General features: G+C 32.1%; 2 protein-coding genes across 2 annotated transcripts; both read right to left on the minus strand.

Annotated features, from left to right (window-relative positions):
* Positions 1-1318: 1318 nt before the first annotated feature.
* Positions 1319-2336, minus strand: LOC127903994 (polyphenol oxidase, chloroplastic-like). The gene has a single exon (XM_052445375.1). The coding sequence runs from the start codon at positions 2271-2273 to the stop codon at positions 1542-1544; it is 732 nt and encodes a 243-aa protein (XP_052301335.1). The 5' UTR covers positions 2274-2336; the 3' UTR covers positions 1319-1541.
* A 4223-nt stretch (positions 2337-6559) lies between these two features.
* Positions 6560-8573, minus strand: LOC7485450 (polyphenol oxidase, chloroplastic). The gene has a single exon (XM_002316596.3). It carries the CDS (start codon positions 8529-8531, stop codon positions 6759-6761), a length of 1773 nt encoding a protein of 590 aa, XP_002316632.1. The 5' UTR covers positions 8532-8573; the 3' UTR covers positions 6560-6758.
* Positions 8574-12754: the final 4181 nt, after the last annotated feature.

Consider the following 12754-nt stretch of genomic DNA (forward strand, 5'->3'; position numbering starts at 1 on the left):
CTTGGGTTAAAGATTTGTGAAGTTAACTTGTAGGCGGGCAGAGTGGATATACATGTTTCACCATTTTGGTTTCCTTAAGTAAAATCCATGCCCCTTTTTTTATCCAAAAATTAGTTTCACTCATAGTTTTGAAATCCGGTCTGGCCCGACGGGTCAACCTGGACTGGATTGAAGAAAAAATAAGAAAAATCATGATTGGGTATGACCCGACCAACCTGGTGGGTTGACCCAGCAAAACCCGGTCAAAAACCCGTTTGCAACCCGTTGATTTTTGTTTTTTTTTTGTTTTTTTTTACTAAAACGACACCGTTTTGAATTTTCTTTAAAATAGGGATTAACTTGGCCGACCCGGTGACCCGGTTAAAACCCAAAACTCAGATCTTGGACCGGGCCAGCCACCAGACCGGGTTTAAAAACTATGGTTTCACTAATTCAACTAGCCACTCTGTGTTTAGATGAATTGATTGTGATTATATATATATAGGTGACCCTCGGACGTTTAGCTTATTTGTCTATAAGTAGATAGGCTCCTCGTACTATAATCCAATCAGATTAATGTAAGAAATAATTTATGAATTCAAATATATATGAGGTTGATTATCTTGGTGTTCTTCGGATTTCAAGGTTGGAGTACTAGTTTCCATCGGCAGATGACTGCAAACGGCCCTTGCTAGTGCCTCAGAAATTTTACCATATGAGGGCCTAATCTTGCACTTCAAATTATAGTGCATAAATATAATTGACTCAAAGCGTGATTTTAATAAATTTAACCCGAATGAGCAATAAGACGAGTTCAGGTGCGAGCTCAATTAGGTCAATTGCAGGATCCAAGCACCATAGCTTAGCATGATGGGAATAGTCGAAAGGATTTTGTCCCTGAAAATTATCTACCGAGCCAGACCTTCATGGGGCCTAGGCCTGAAAAGGGTCGCCTGGCTATGCAGATTTGATGGGGTTGAACGGCAAGCTCGAGCTATTGTTGGAAAATGTTTTCAGTAGTTTCAATCTCCTTGTCTTTTGATTTGATGTGGTTGAGGTGCTGCCGAAGCTTTATATGGAAAATATCAATGTCGCTTTCATGTTAATTCATGAAGTTGGACTACCTCCAATAAATTTGGAAAATAATATATTTAAAATAATACTTTATAAATAACCGCTGTATTCTCAAACACCCGATGGAAATTGTGAAAGTTCGATCAGCATCTATTTTTTAAACCCATGTTTGATACGAGGCATCTCAAGTTTTTTACATAAAAGATGAACAGATTCGAAGTCATAAGCTTCTTTGCACAGAATTGTAATGAATTTGCACCAAAAAAGAAGAAAGGAAAGAAGAGAGAATCTCTTTCCTTCATAATATTTTTAGATCTTGAAGACAACATTTATTTGCTAAACATAAGATTACTACACGCAGAAATGAAATTAAAGCACATTATATAAGAAAGACAACATTTCTTGCTAAACTCAAGAAGCCAAAAAAGTTAAAAAAAATGCATAGCATATATTTACACACAAACGGACATTCTCAATCTTGATGACGATCATTCTTTTACATATTCAATTTTGACGCCACCAATAACAGGGCTCTTGCCGGACCTAGGGACCAAAGTCACCACCACGCTATCATCATCTTCAGCCTCCAAATTGTTCAACAATTCATTAATGGCTAGTGTCAAACTAGCCTTCCCTTTCGTCCTACTCGTATGAGGCACATTCACGAAGCTCCCAGCAAACTCAGCCTTGTTCGGTCCTCTGGGTGATGGATCATCCTCGTCATTAACATACACATCAAACTTCACAAACTCACCTCTCTCAAAATCAATCCCTTCTATCACTAAAACCTCCTCTTCATCTTTTTTCTCCTTTTTACTTCTTGATTTCTTTGGCCTCGAAACCTCAGTACTCACCACTTTATCTAAATCTAAAGGGAAAGCGCTGATTGCTGTCAATACCATGTTCTTTGTTTCAGCTGCCTGTGCTGCCTTGCCAGGGCCAAGATCCCCTCTCCCTCTTCTGGTTTTGTCTACAGCTGAGACTGGCTTTGCATCATTGGCATATGCATCACAAAGAGCACTGCTTGCATAATAAAGACCTCCTAAACCAAAGAGGACATCTCTTCTGTTGGTAGGCTTTTTGGGATCGAGATCATTAGTAGCTTTGCATGAAACAGTGCTAGGCGTTGAAATATGTTCGAGTACCTTAGGGGAGAAGGGGCGGAGGAAGGAGCTCCTAAAAGTGGTTGGGGAGAATGATAAAGAAGAAATATACGCCATCGTTTCCTTTTTTTATATGTCCAGATAAAGATGGTGCTCGATGGTTTATTTATCAAGACAAAGGATAATTTCCGTCGCTATATATAAAATAAATCATGTACAAATGAGTCGGCAAGGATGTTTGATGTGCTTTGGTGCACTCTAAATTATATCTTTAAACTCGGCTCTATCTTGCTAATTGATTTGAAAATCTCCAAGTTTGAGAGCCTATCTTCGAATATTTAGTTAAATTACATGAGATATTAATCTGACCAAATTTATTAAACTTGGTCAGAATTTCAGTGAAGTAATCTAAATCTAAGCTAGAAAACTAATGTTGTTGTTTTAATAAAAATAATTTATACTCAAATTTTTTTTAGTTAATCTCCAATTTATTCTATAATTATTATTGTTAAAATCATTCATTAAATTGTAAAATTATATAATTTTACGAGTCAATATATATATTTAATATTTAATTTTAAAATAAAAAATAAAAAACTAATAAAATTAGATTTTATCCAATTAAAATCATACAAAGTCACCCTATTACATCAATAATGATTTTACATATTTTTATTCTATTTACTGGGAAATTCATTTTTTTATTTGTTAATTAATGTGGGTATCCGAACTAATTTACGTGTATCTCAATTAATCATATAGGTTCTAAAATTAATAATCATATAAATTTTTGTTCTGATATTTATAAAATTTAAATTATAATATTTAAAAAATAAATATAAAAAATAACTAGTTAAATCATGGTTGGCATTGCTTCCACGTCTCTCAAAAACAGAAAATGTTAATTAAAAAATATGATGAAGAGTTCAAAATGTTCAAAATGCTTCCACGTCTCTCTGACATTTGTTTTACGTCTAATCGCTTCAAATACGCTTTATGCTATATCTGTTTTTTATATATAATTTTTAATTAACCTTAATTACAGAAAATTCCAATTAAATTTTAAACAAAACATCCACACTTATATTAAAAAATTCATATAAAAATTATTTTCGGATGTACAAAGTGATGATAGTGTAAAAAATATACATTAATTCTTACTAAAATAAGGTTTTATATATATGTATATATATCGAGAGAGAGTATAAGAGAAGTAGGTGGTCAAAATGAACCCCTGTAGAAGGATATTGAATTAAATTCCCGTAGAATTCCCACTAAAATTCCACAAACAAAATGTTATGTTATTCTACCTCAAGCTCTCTTTTCTAGTCGGTAGAAGACTTGTGGCTCACCCTCCCTCCCTTGTTAACTATTCAACGCTTCAGATTATTACGGAAAGGAGAATTAGATAAACCACTATTCACAGTTATTCAATTGAAGATGATGAATACTACTTGAAAAATACTATGTAATTGTTTTTAATGCTACAATGACTGATTAATTAATATCCATTATTAAATGGATTTTTTTATCCATAAATGTTATACCGTAAAATTAAACAACAAAAATAACCTCGTTGATTTACAAGATTTGACAGCTTTATCCAGGTTTGCAGGTATTTATTTTTGTTAGTTTTTTTATTTTTTTTATTTCATTTTTTATGAGATTGGTTCGGTCTCATAACCATGATTATGAATTTAATATGCTAGCTCGGGTTGACACAAGTTGTTTTATTTTGTTATTTTTTATTTTAAAATTAAATTATTCTAGAATTCAACTTTGTTATTTTTCTTTTTTAATAAGCTCTCTTTTCTTTTTGTTATTGTTATCACTTTTCTTTAATAAAATTTGATTCATATACTATAATTGTTTTTCTACCATAATATAATTGAATTAACTGAATTTTTTTTCTTCTCTAAAATACGTTAAAGAGCGCCGGTGCATTGTTTTATTAAGTTTTTTTTATAAGAAAAAAACCCTGTCCTGCTCACTGCCAGCGCATACCCACCAGTATAGTACTTTCAAATTGCAAGTGCTAATAATTTATTGTGTTTATTTATGAATTCCTGCTCCAAAGCTAAGCAACCACAAAAAATACGGAAGCATGCATTCAATATGAGATGAATACATTTAAAGAGTATTATATATGTTGCCGGCTTGCCGGTAGAGTTATCACCGGGGATAGCACTTCTTCTTCTTCTTCTTGGTTTTTTTTTTTTTTAATAATTCCATATCTAATATTTTTCTTTATACTAGAGCCAATGTTTATTTCTTATATTTCTCCAGTTTATCTAAATTTTTTTTTTTAGTTTAAGGCTTTATCTTACTTGTTTTTCTTTTTTCTTGTCACTTACTCTTTTATGGGTTTTTATATTGCAATCAAATTTTATATAGATGGCTAATATTGTAATTTACATATATCATTTGGTCAAAAGATTGCATACCATGTGAGAGATCTGGACAGCAGAGGAATTGATTAATTTTTACAAATGAAGTGTTAGTTATTTGTTCATTTGTAGAATAATATCAATTTCTTACTTTTAGTTTTCTTCGTAAGATATCATAAAAGTTTGAAAGTGTAGTTATAGTTATTTTTTAAAAAAAAAATTATACCGAAATGTATTAAAATGATTTTTTTTTATTTTTTAAAAATTATTTTTAAGATCAGCGCATCAAAACGATTCAAAACATACAAAAAAAAAATTAAATTTTCACAAAAACAAATTAATTTTTTTCATAACTTGCACCGGATTCCCAAACGTTATCATAATGTTTTATCTTAGCTCCCGTAGGTTAGCTTATTTTATTTTCTATATATAGACAATCTTATTGTATTGTTTTTAGGAACTTAAATAGTAATATAGTGTAATATAAAATTATTTTTAAAATTTTATTTAATAGTTTAAGTTTTTTAGTTGAGATAACTTTTTAATATAATATCAAAACTTTAATGATTAAGTAGTTATGAATTTAAATTTTATAATATTTATTTATTTAATAAAAATTAAATATAAAATAATATAAATTCATACAACTTTCAAGTTTAAATTACTTTTATTCAAGTAAATGTGTTAAAAGAATAAAATAAATTATATATTAAATTATATATTAAAAGTTTTGAAATCCTGCCATTATGAGGAGATAACACGGCGATCTGTATCAGGACGAAAATCAATTTAGATAGTTACGTACGTGAGGTATCATTTTTATATATATTATCGAATTAATGAGCGCCGCCCTCATCAATGAAGGCTAAAGTCCTTGTACAACGATACCAGTTATAAATTAATGGCTTTGGGGTAAATATTAATGACCTGCTTTTAATTAACAAAATTTACGCATCTAGCCAATCGGCTGCCAAACTATTTAATTTGATGTTTTTTTTTTGTTTTAAATTGTATTTAGATATATTTTAAAAATATAGCTGATTTAAAAAATATTATATTGATTTTTTTAGTGTTTTTTAATAATTTTGATATATTAATATTAAAAATTAAAAATATTATTTTAATATATTTTTAAACAAAAACTATTTATAGAATTTAATATCAGACATAACATTTAATTTGCATGGTGGCTTCAACTGAGATTCGCCAACGAACTAATTAAAGAGCATTAACTGATATTATAGGTATGGAGAAATTTCGACACTGGTTGTAGATTTAAAGCATGTTTGGCAGTGTGTAGCAATTATTTTTTAATTTTTTATGTTGAAATGTATGTAAAAGATATTTTTTTATTTTTTAAAAAATTATTTTTAACATCAGCATATCGATCCAAAATATACAAATCATATTAAATTTTTACAAAAAAATATTTTAAGAATATAAAATACCGAATAATCTGAAGTGTTGAATAGTTAACGAGGGAGGGTGAGCCACAAGTCTTCTACCAGCTAGAAAAGAGAGCTTGAGGTAGAATAACATAACATTTTGTTTGTGGAATTTTAGGGGGAATTCTACAGGAAGGTGATTCTCGTTAAAAATGTTTTTATGTTTTAAAAATATTTTAAAAAAATTTTGAATTTTTTTTATTTTTTTTTTGCTTTAAATTAATATATTTTTAAATATTTTTAGATTATTTTGATGTGTTAATATCAAAAATTATTTTTAAAATATAAAAAATATATTATTTTGATACTTTTCTGAATAAAAAATATTTTGAAAAACAATTATAACTATGGGCCTAAATGGAACTACTTCTCTTATACTCTCTCGTTTTCATATATATATATATATATATATATAACCTTATTTTAGTAAGAATTAATGTATATTTGTAACAATATCATCACTTTGTACATCCGAAATTATATAACATTTTGTGTAGTATTTCTTCATTTATAAAACAGAAGGAAACATCGCAGTTGTTACTGTAGAGACAGGAAAAGAAGGCATATCAGCAACAGTGAAATCGATCTTGCTTTATTTGCTGCAAATAAGACACGAACATACATATGTCCTTATTGCCACTTGCCATATGGGCACATATGATAGCAAAATGATTAAAAAAACAAATTAAGAGAAGAAAAAGGAAAATCACATCATGCTAATCCAATTGCTCCACGCACAAATCTCCGAACATGTTCTTGATGATCATCAATTAATCTTGATCAAACTCAATCTTGATGCCGCCAATTTTTGCTAGACCCTTGCCATACCTTGGCACCAAAGTCACAATCAGACTGTCATCACCCTCAACATCCAAATCCTCCAAGAGATCTGTAAGAGCCAACCTGAAACATGTAGTCATTTTCTTCCCATGTTTGTGCTTATGGGGCACATTCACAAAACTTCCAGCAAACTCTGTCTTGTCTGGTGCACTAAGGGAATCATCCTCATCATTAATGTACACATCAAATTTCAAAGCTTTAGTTTTGTCAAACTCAAGCCCTTGAATTACCAGAAGCTCCTCCTCGTCTTCTTTCTCCTTTTTGCTTCTCGATTTCTTTGGCCTTGCAACCTTAACACTGATCACTTTATTCAACACTAGAGGGAAAGCAGTGATTGGTGTCAATGCGTTCTTTTTCTTTTCAGCTGCAATTGCTTCCTTTTCATGGCCAAAGATATTGCTAGCCACTTTCTTGGCTGACCTTCTTGGTGTTGGCCTGGATTGTAGCCAAGGAATTTCAACATCTTGATAAACATATCCTAGGTTTCTTGAATCCAGGCAATCTCTAACCTTGACACGAACAGGATTGGCATTTTCATCGTAGAAAAAGAATGAGGCATTAAGCCAATCAGGGTCAGTCAGGTCAGTTCGCCTGCCTCCTAATGTCTTCCATACTGACCACATTCGGTCAACGTTCGAGTGATGACAGAAAAAGATTGGATCTCTAGCAGCTGAGTAGAAATTGCCCATGTCTTCAGAGTTTGGTTGAGTGTTGTCACCTGTCCAGATATGAACTGGACCGTGTGGAATATTCTCAATTGGACCTGGTTCAGGGCCTGGTTCATCACCAGCACGGTATGCACCACCGAAAAAGAGCCTAGGAGTCTTTCCATTGGACACCATTTGCCTGTACATAATGGTAAGGTTGCTAGATAACTGCTCTTCGTTTGAAGTGGGGGTGTCTGTGCCACTCCAATCAAGATCAAGCAATGTTGGTGGTTGGTGATTCTTGTTGCGGAGACTATCATACAGTGGTGAATTAGGATCGGCATACATGGCTGGCAATTGCATGCCACCAGGAGAATCCCAGTTCCAGAAAGGCAAAGCAAAAGTTGGATCATCAATCAATTTGCCTAAGATTTTCTCATAGAAGTAAAGATAGTATCTATGGAAAGGAAAGAAGAGCCAAGAGTTGTGAACTTGAATTTCTAAATTAGGAAACCCCACTTGGTCATAAGCACCATTACAATAAGCACAATGAACATCGGCTTGTTGCATGAAGCTACGTGGATCATCTTCAGGGAGAGCTTTCATGAGCTCAATGGCTTTCTTGTATTTAGCTATGTAGTCCTTATCAGCTAAATGAGCTGCTGGTCTAACACGTAATGGGGCATTTGAAGGAGGGCGCTTGAAGTCTAGGATCTTGGTAGATGGTACTGGAGGGCAACAGTTTGTTTCATTCGCACCGGTGGGCAAGTCTGCCCTGCCACATTTGGAGATATCAGGAGCAGACACTGGCGCAGCGAAGGCAAATGGATCACTAAGACTTGTTGCCCCATACAGGCCTCCTAGACCAATAAGTAAATCTCTTCTGGTGGTAGGGTTTTGCGAATCATCATTTGTGGCTCTGCATGAAAATCTAGGGGTGTAACGATGGTTTCTCTTCTTGATCAAGGAAAGTTGGGATGTTTTAGGGAATGAAGGGAAGAAAGTGGAGCTAGAGATGGTGGTTGGCGTGGTGGTGGAAGGAGAGATAGAAGCCATGTTTTGTTTTACGAGTATGTTAATGATAAAAACTGAACACCTTTTGCCATGGTTTTATAATGAAATGGCCAAAACTTTTTTTTCTTTTTTCTTTTTTCTTTTTTCTTTTTCTTGCATCCACAAAAAAAAAAAAAAAAAAAAAAAACGAAGACTTTTCCCAATCTTAAATAGGAAAACAAAGTTCTAAGTTGACAACTTGATATTTATCAAAACAGTGACCAATAGCATCGTGGGGAAGCGAGGAATTCAGGCAGCAAAAGGTATCGTGTAAAGACCAGATTCCGAGGAATTATCTTGTTTATGGTACGGCATGCATTCACATGTTAAAATCTCCAAGTTTCAAGCCTTTCTAGCTAGCCATGCTCGAGATTTTCAAAGAAAAATTGATTTTAGAAGGTAGCGCGCATGTGCATAAAATGTTAAACGGGTTAGTTTACCAAATCAATTAATTACTTAGCAAGCACACCATTAAAATACTGGAAAATACCTTGCAAGATGTAAGAGGGAAAACGACATTGTAAAGGCTGCTAGTGATGGAAGATGCATGCATCGGGCTCTCTCTCTCTCTTGTATATCTATTCGGAAAAACATGCAGAAATTATTGATAAATATTATAATAGAAAAAAACTTGAAAAAACACAAGGTTTAACAATGTGTTTATATTTATAGGAGCGAAGAATTTTTATTTTTTATTATATTATATTAAAATAAAATTATATAATATATATTTATAATAAATCTTATACCATTCCTCGCAACCCCCAACCTCTTAATCATTATTAGCTACAAAACAGAAAAATAAATCCCGAAGGTGAAGATTACTGCTTCTCTTTATGAATTACACATGAATCTGAAACACCAATCAAGGACGGGGAGGTTAACGAATGAGATCCATGACTGATAAAAGTAGGAAAAAAAAAGTTTAATTTGTTTGATATTTTTAAATTAGTTTGTTCTTACAATATTTTATTTGGTTAAGGAATTCCACCAAACAATATTATCCTCTTTTTCTTACAATCATTTGGTTTTTTAAATTAGTTTTTATATTCCAAAACATTGTATATATAGTTCTCTTACCCAAATTATAAAAACAATTCAAATATTTTTCACATTAAAGTTTTGTTTTTCATGGTCCAAGTCTCAATTGAAGTCTTGAGATGGGAAAAAATAATCACCTCTATACTATCAACGATCAGACTAATCCTCTTTTATCACTTAAGTTCACAGCACTTCAATTTAAAATAAAACAAAAACAATCTAGATATGATTAAATATGAACACCCCCACTTGCCCTCTGGCGGAGCAGATCTACCAGAGCATGCACGTCAAGGGATTTGATTCGGGGGACAGAGTGGTTTGTGCCTGTAAACTGCTGCCGGAATACAATATTTTTTTAGCAAGTGACATGCCACTACACATATTTAATTGATTTCTCAGGCACATTAATTTACATCGTCGGAGAGACTACTAGACACCAGCGAGTTGGTGGCTTGGTGCAGACGGCGAATTTATTAATGAGAAAAATAAGCGACAAAACCATAAAGAAAGTCCTCGATTACAATGAACTTTTCAAAGAAAGTGAGATACACTGTTTTATCCACCGGTGGTCAATATTATCTTATTAATTATAGACTTTTCTATTAGACTTGTAGATAACCTCGAGGTTCGAGCCACTAAAAACCCGTGGGCTGAAGACCACTTGGCACGTGGAAGAATCAAAAGATAGATTTGAGAGCAAGTTCTGAACAACTCATTCGGTCAATGAAAAGCCATCTTCTTGGAACCCGGTATTTTTTTTTATTTTTTTAGAAATATTTTAAGATAATTTTCTTAAAAAAATCTTAAATAGCTTTCTAGATGATTTCATGGAAGGAAAAAAATAAAAAAAGCTTGAAAACCCTTACAAGAAATGTCTAAAATTCTGAGGGATTGAATAAAGATCACCACACATGCTATTTATTAGGACAAGTACAAACACAAGATGGGGAGTGGAAGATTATGATGTTCAGAATTGCAATTGACGTTCCTCTTCGTTGAATTTAGGGTTAAAGTAATGGCTATTAGGCCAAAAACAATGAAGATTCATGACAAGTTTTGATTCTTACTCCAGCTCCATGTGCTAGAACCACCGCCATTACATCGGCGGTCAATGATCCGTGTAAGACTGGCTCGTTAACATGGAGTTTTCTTAATTAATTGCTGAATTGTTCAACCGACACTTCAAGTTTCGGGGAGAAATAAAAACAGTAATAGGGTTTGCAAAGGGCCGACATTAGGTAAAAATCATGCTCGAGTACCTTCACTCTGTACACCTTGCCAGACCAATCTTCTATTGTAAATTTGGTGAGATCAACTCGTCTACCTCCATTAAAGCTAGTTTGAGTTCCTCTTGTAGTGCATTCATTAAGGAAATTAGATAGAACGGGGCTAATTTGATCAAATTTAAACTAGTAGCCTGGTTCCATCAAACTCGGAATGTTAAGGGGACCATGCATGTCTTTATGATTTGTGGACGAAAGTTAAGGGCTTGAACCTCCACTTTTTCCCCCCACCATTTTCTCAACCTCCAAAATAGTGTTGTATTTTCGCTGTGAGTTGAATCTAAATTTTTCAAAACATAAAATAAATAATTAAAAAAACTAAAAAAAATTAAAAATCGCCTACTACTTATATAAATATAATAAACGTCATATAAACAGTAAATTTTATACTCAGTTATGCCGTGAGCTATCTAAGTTCCAGGTCAATTTATAAGGTTGATTCAGGTTTTATAACTAAGGTTATAATACTATTATTAGTTTTAGTTTTAATATTTAATATAGACTAAAAAATATCTAATTATTATTTTTTAAATATATAAATTTGTGAGTAATTCATAATAAAAGTATAATAGATTTTTTTATATTTTATTTTATTTTATTCATTTTTAATTAAATATGATACAAAGATAGTAAATATATCTTACACAACGTTACCAAATACAATTTTACTTTTATCTCCTATCATGTTTTTTTTTTTTTTGTCTTTATTTATTATGTTTTCAGATAATAATAAAATATTAATTAAAGTGTCAAACTAGTCCAACTTTAATATAATGAAAACGAGCATAACTTCTCCTATAGTTAGGTGAGAGGTTGAAATTTTTCATGAGAACATAATTACATAGGAACACCTATTTTTGTTTTAGACTTTTAGGCCAAAATTAGGCCTGGTTTCAGAATTTAAATCTTTTCATGTGCCAGTCCCTTCATTTTGCATATTTTTCCAAATCAAACCTCCTACTATAAATTTGATCAAATCAATCCATCCACCTCCATTAAAGCTAGTTTGAGATCCCATCGTAGAAAATGGCATTCCTCTGGCCCATTGATCTAGTGAAGAAGTTAGACAGTACAGCTTAAATCACCTCTAATTAACACTACAGGGCTAATTTGATCAAATTTAAACTAGAAGCTTGGTTCCATCAAACTCGAGATGTATAGGACAATGCCTGTTCTTTTGATTTTTGGACAAACGTTATGGGTTTGCACTTTGCAGAAGAAGCATGAGTTGGGTTCCACACAGGGCCTGTTTTATAGCTTCTCAACCTTCATGTGGTTATCTGGCTTCATGGAACTCTCATCTGCTCCTCCTGTTTTAGCCCCTTGACCATTTTCTCAACGGCGGAAGGTTGAATTTGTTTTTTACTGGTTTTTATGTTTGTAGTGAAACAAATGTAGTAAGGTGTTTGGTTATAAATTAAATTGTGTTTTGTACTGCAAGACCAACTAAAAAATTGAGTTTGAAACGTAGTTTTTGTAAAGTAATTTTTACATGCGTTTTAACTGAGTTTTGTAAAACCCTATTTATTTTTGCGTTTCAAAAGCGCTTTTGAAAAAAATTGAATTTTTTTTATTTGTTTCTTTGCTTCAAATTAATATATTTTTGATGTTTTCAAATCATTTTGATGCGTTGATATCAAAAATAATTTTTAAAAAATAAAAAATATATATTATTTTGATGTGTTTCCAAGTAAAAAAATTTTGAAAAGCAACTGCTATCACACTTCCACCAAATGTTTTATACATGTTTTTTTGCTACACATGGACTTCAACCATAATTTTTACCAAACACGTATCTAAATACAACTAACCATAATTAATCATAATTTTTTTAAACTTATTTTTTAAAAAACCACAGCCACAAAAACTACTCAAAAAACAAACTCTATGAAATAGAATGTG

Source organism: Populus trichocarpa, chromosome 11 (assembly GCF_000002775.5).
Source record: "Populus trichocarpa isolate Nisqually-1 chromosome 11, P.trichocarpa_v4.1, whole genome shotgun sequence".
In the NCBI taxonomy this organism is placed as follows: Eukaryota; Viridiplantae; Streptophyta; class Magnoliopsida; order Malpighiales; family Salicaceae; genus Populus; species Populus trichocarpa.

What these genes read in the sequence shown, in the direction of transcription:
- LOC127903994 (XM_052445375.1), bottom strand. Translation starts at nt 2,273, where the DNA reads ATGGCGTATATTTCTTCTTTATCATTCTCCCCAACCACTTTTAGGAGC.
- LOC7485450 (XM_002316596.3), bottom strand. Translation starts at nt 8,531, where the DNA reads ATGGCTTCTATCTCTCCTTCCACCACCACGCCAACCACCATCTCTAGC.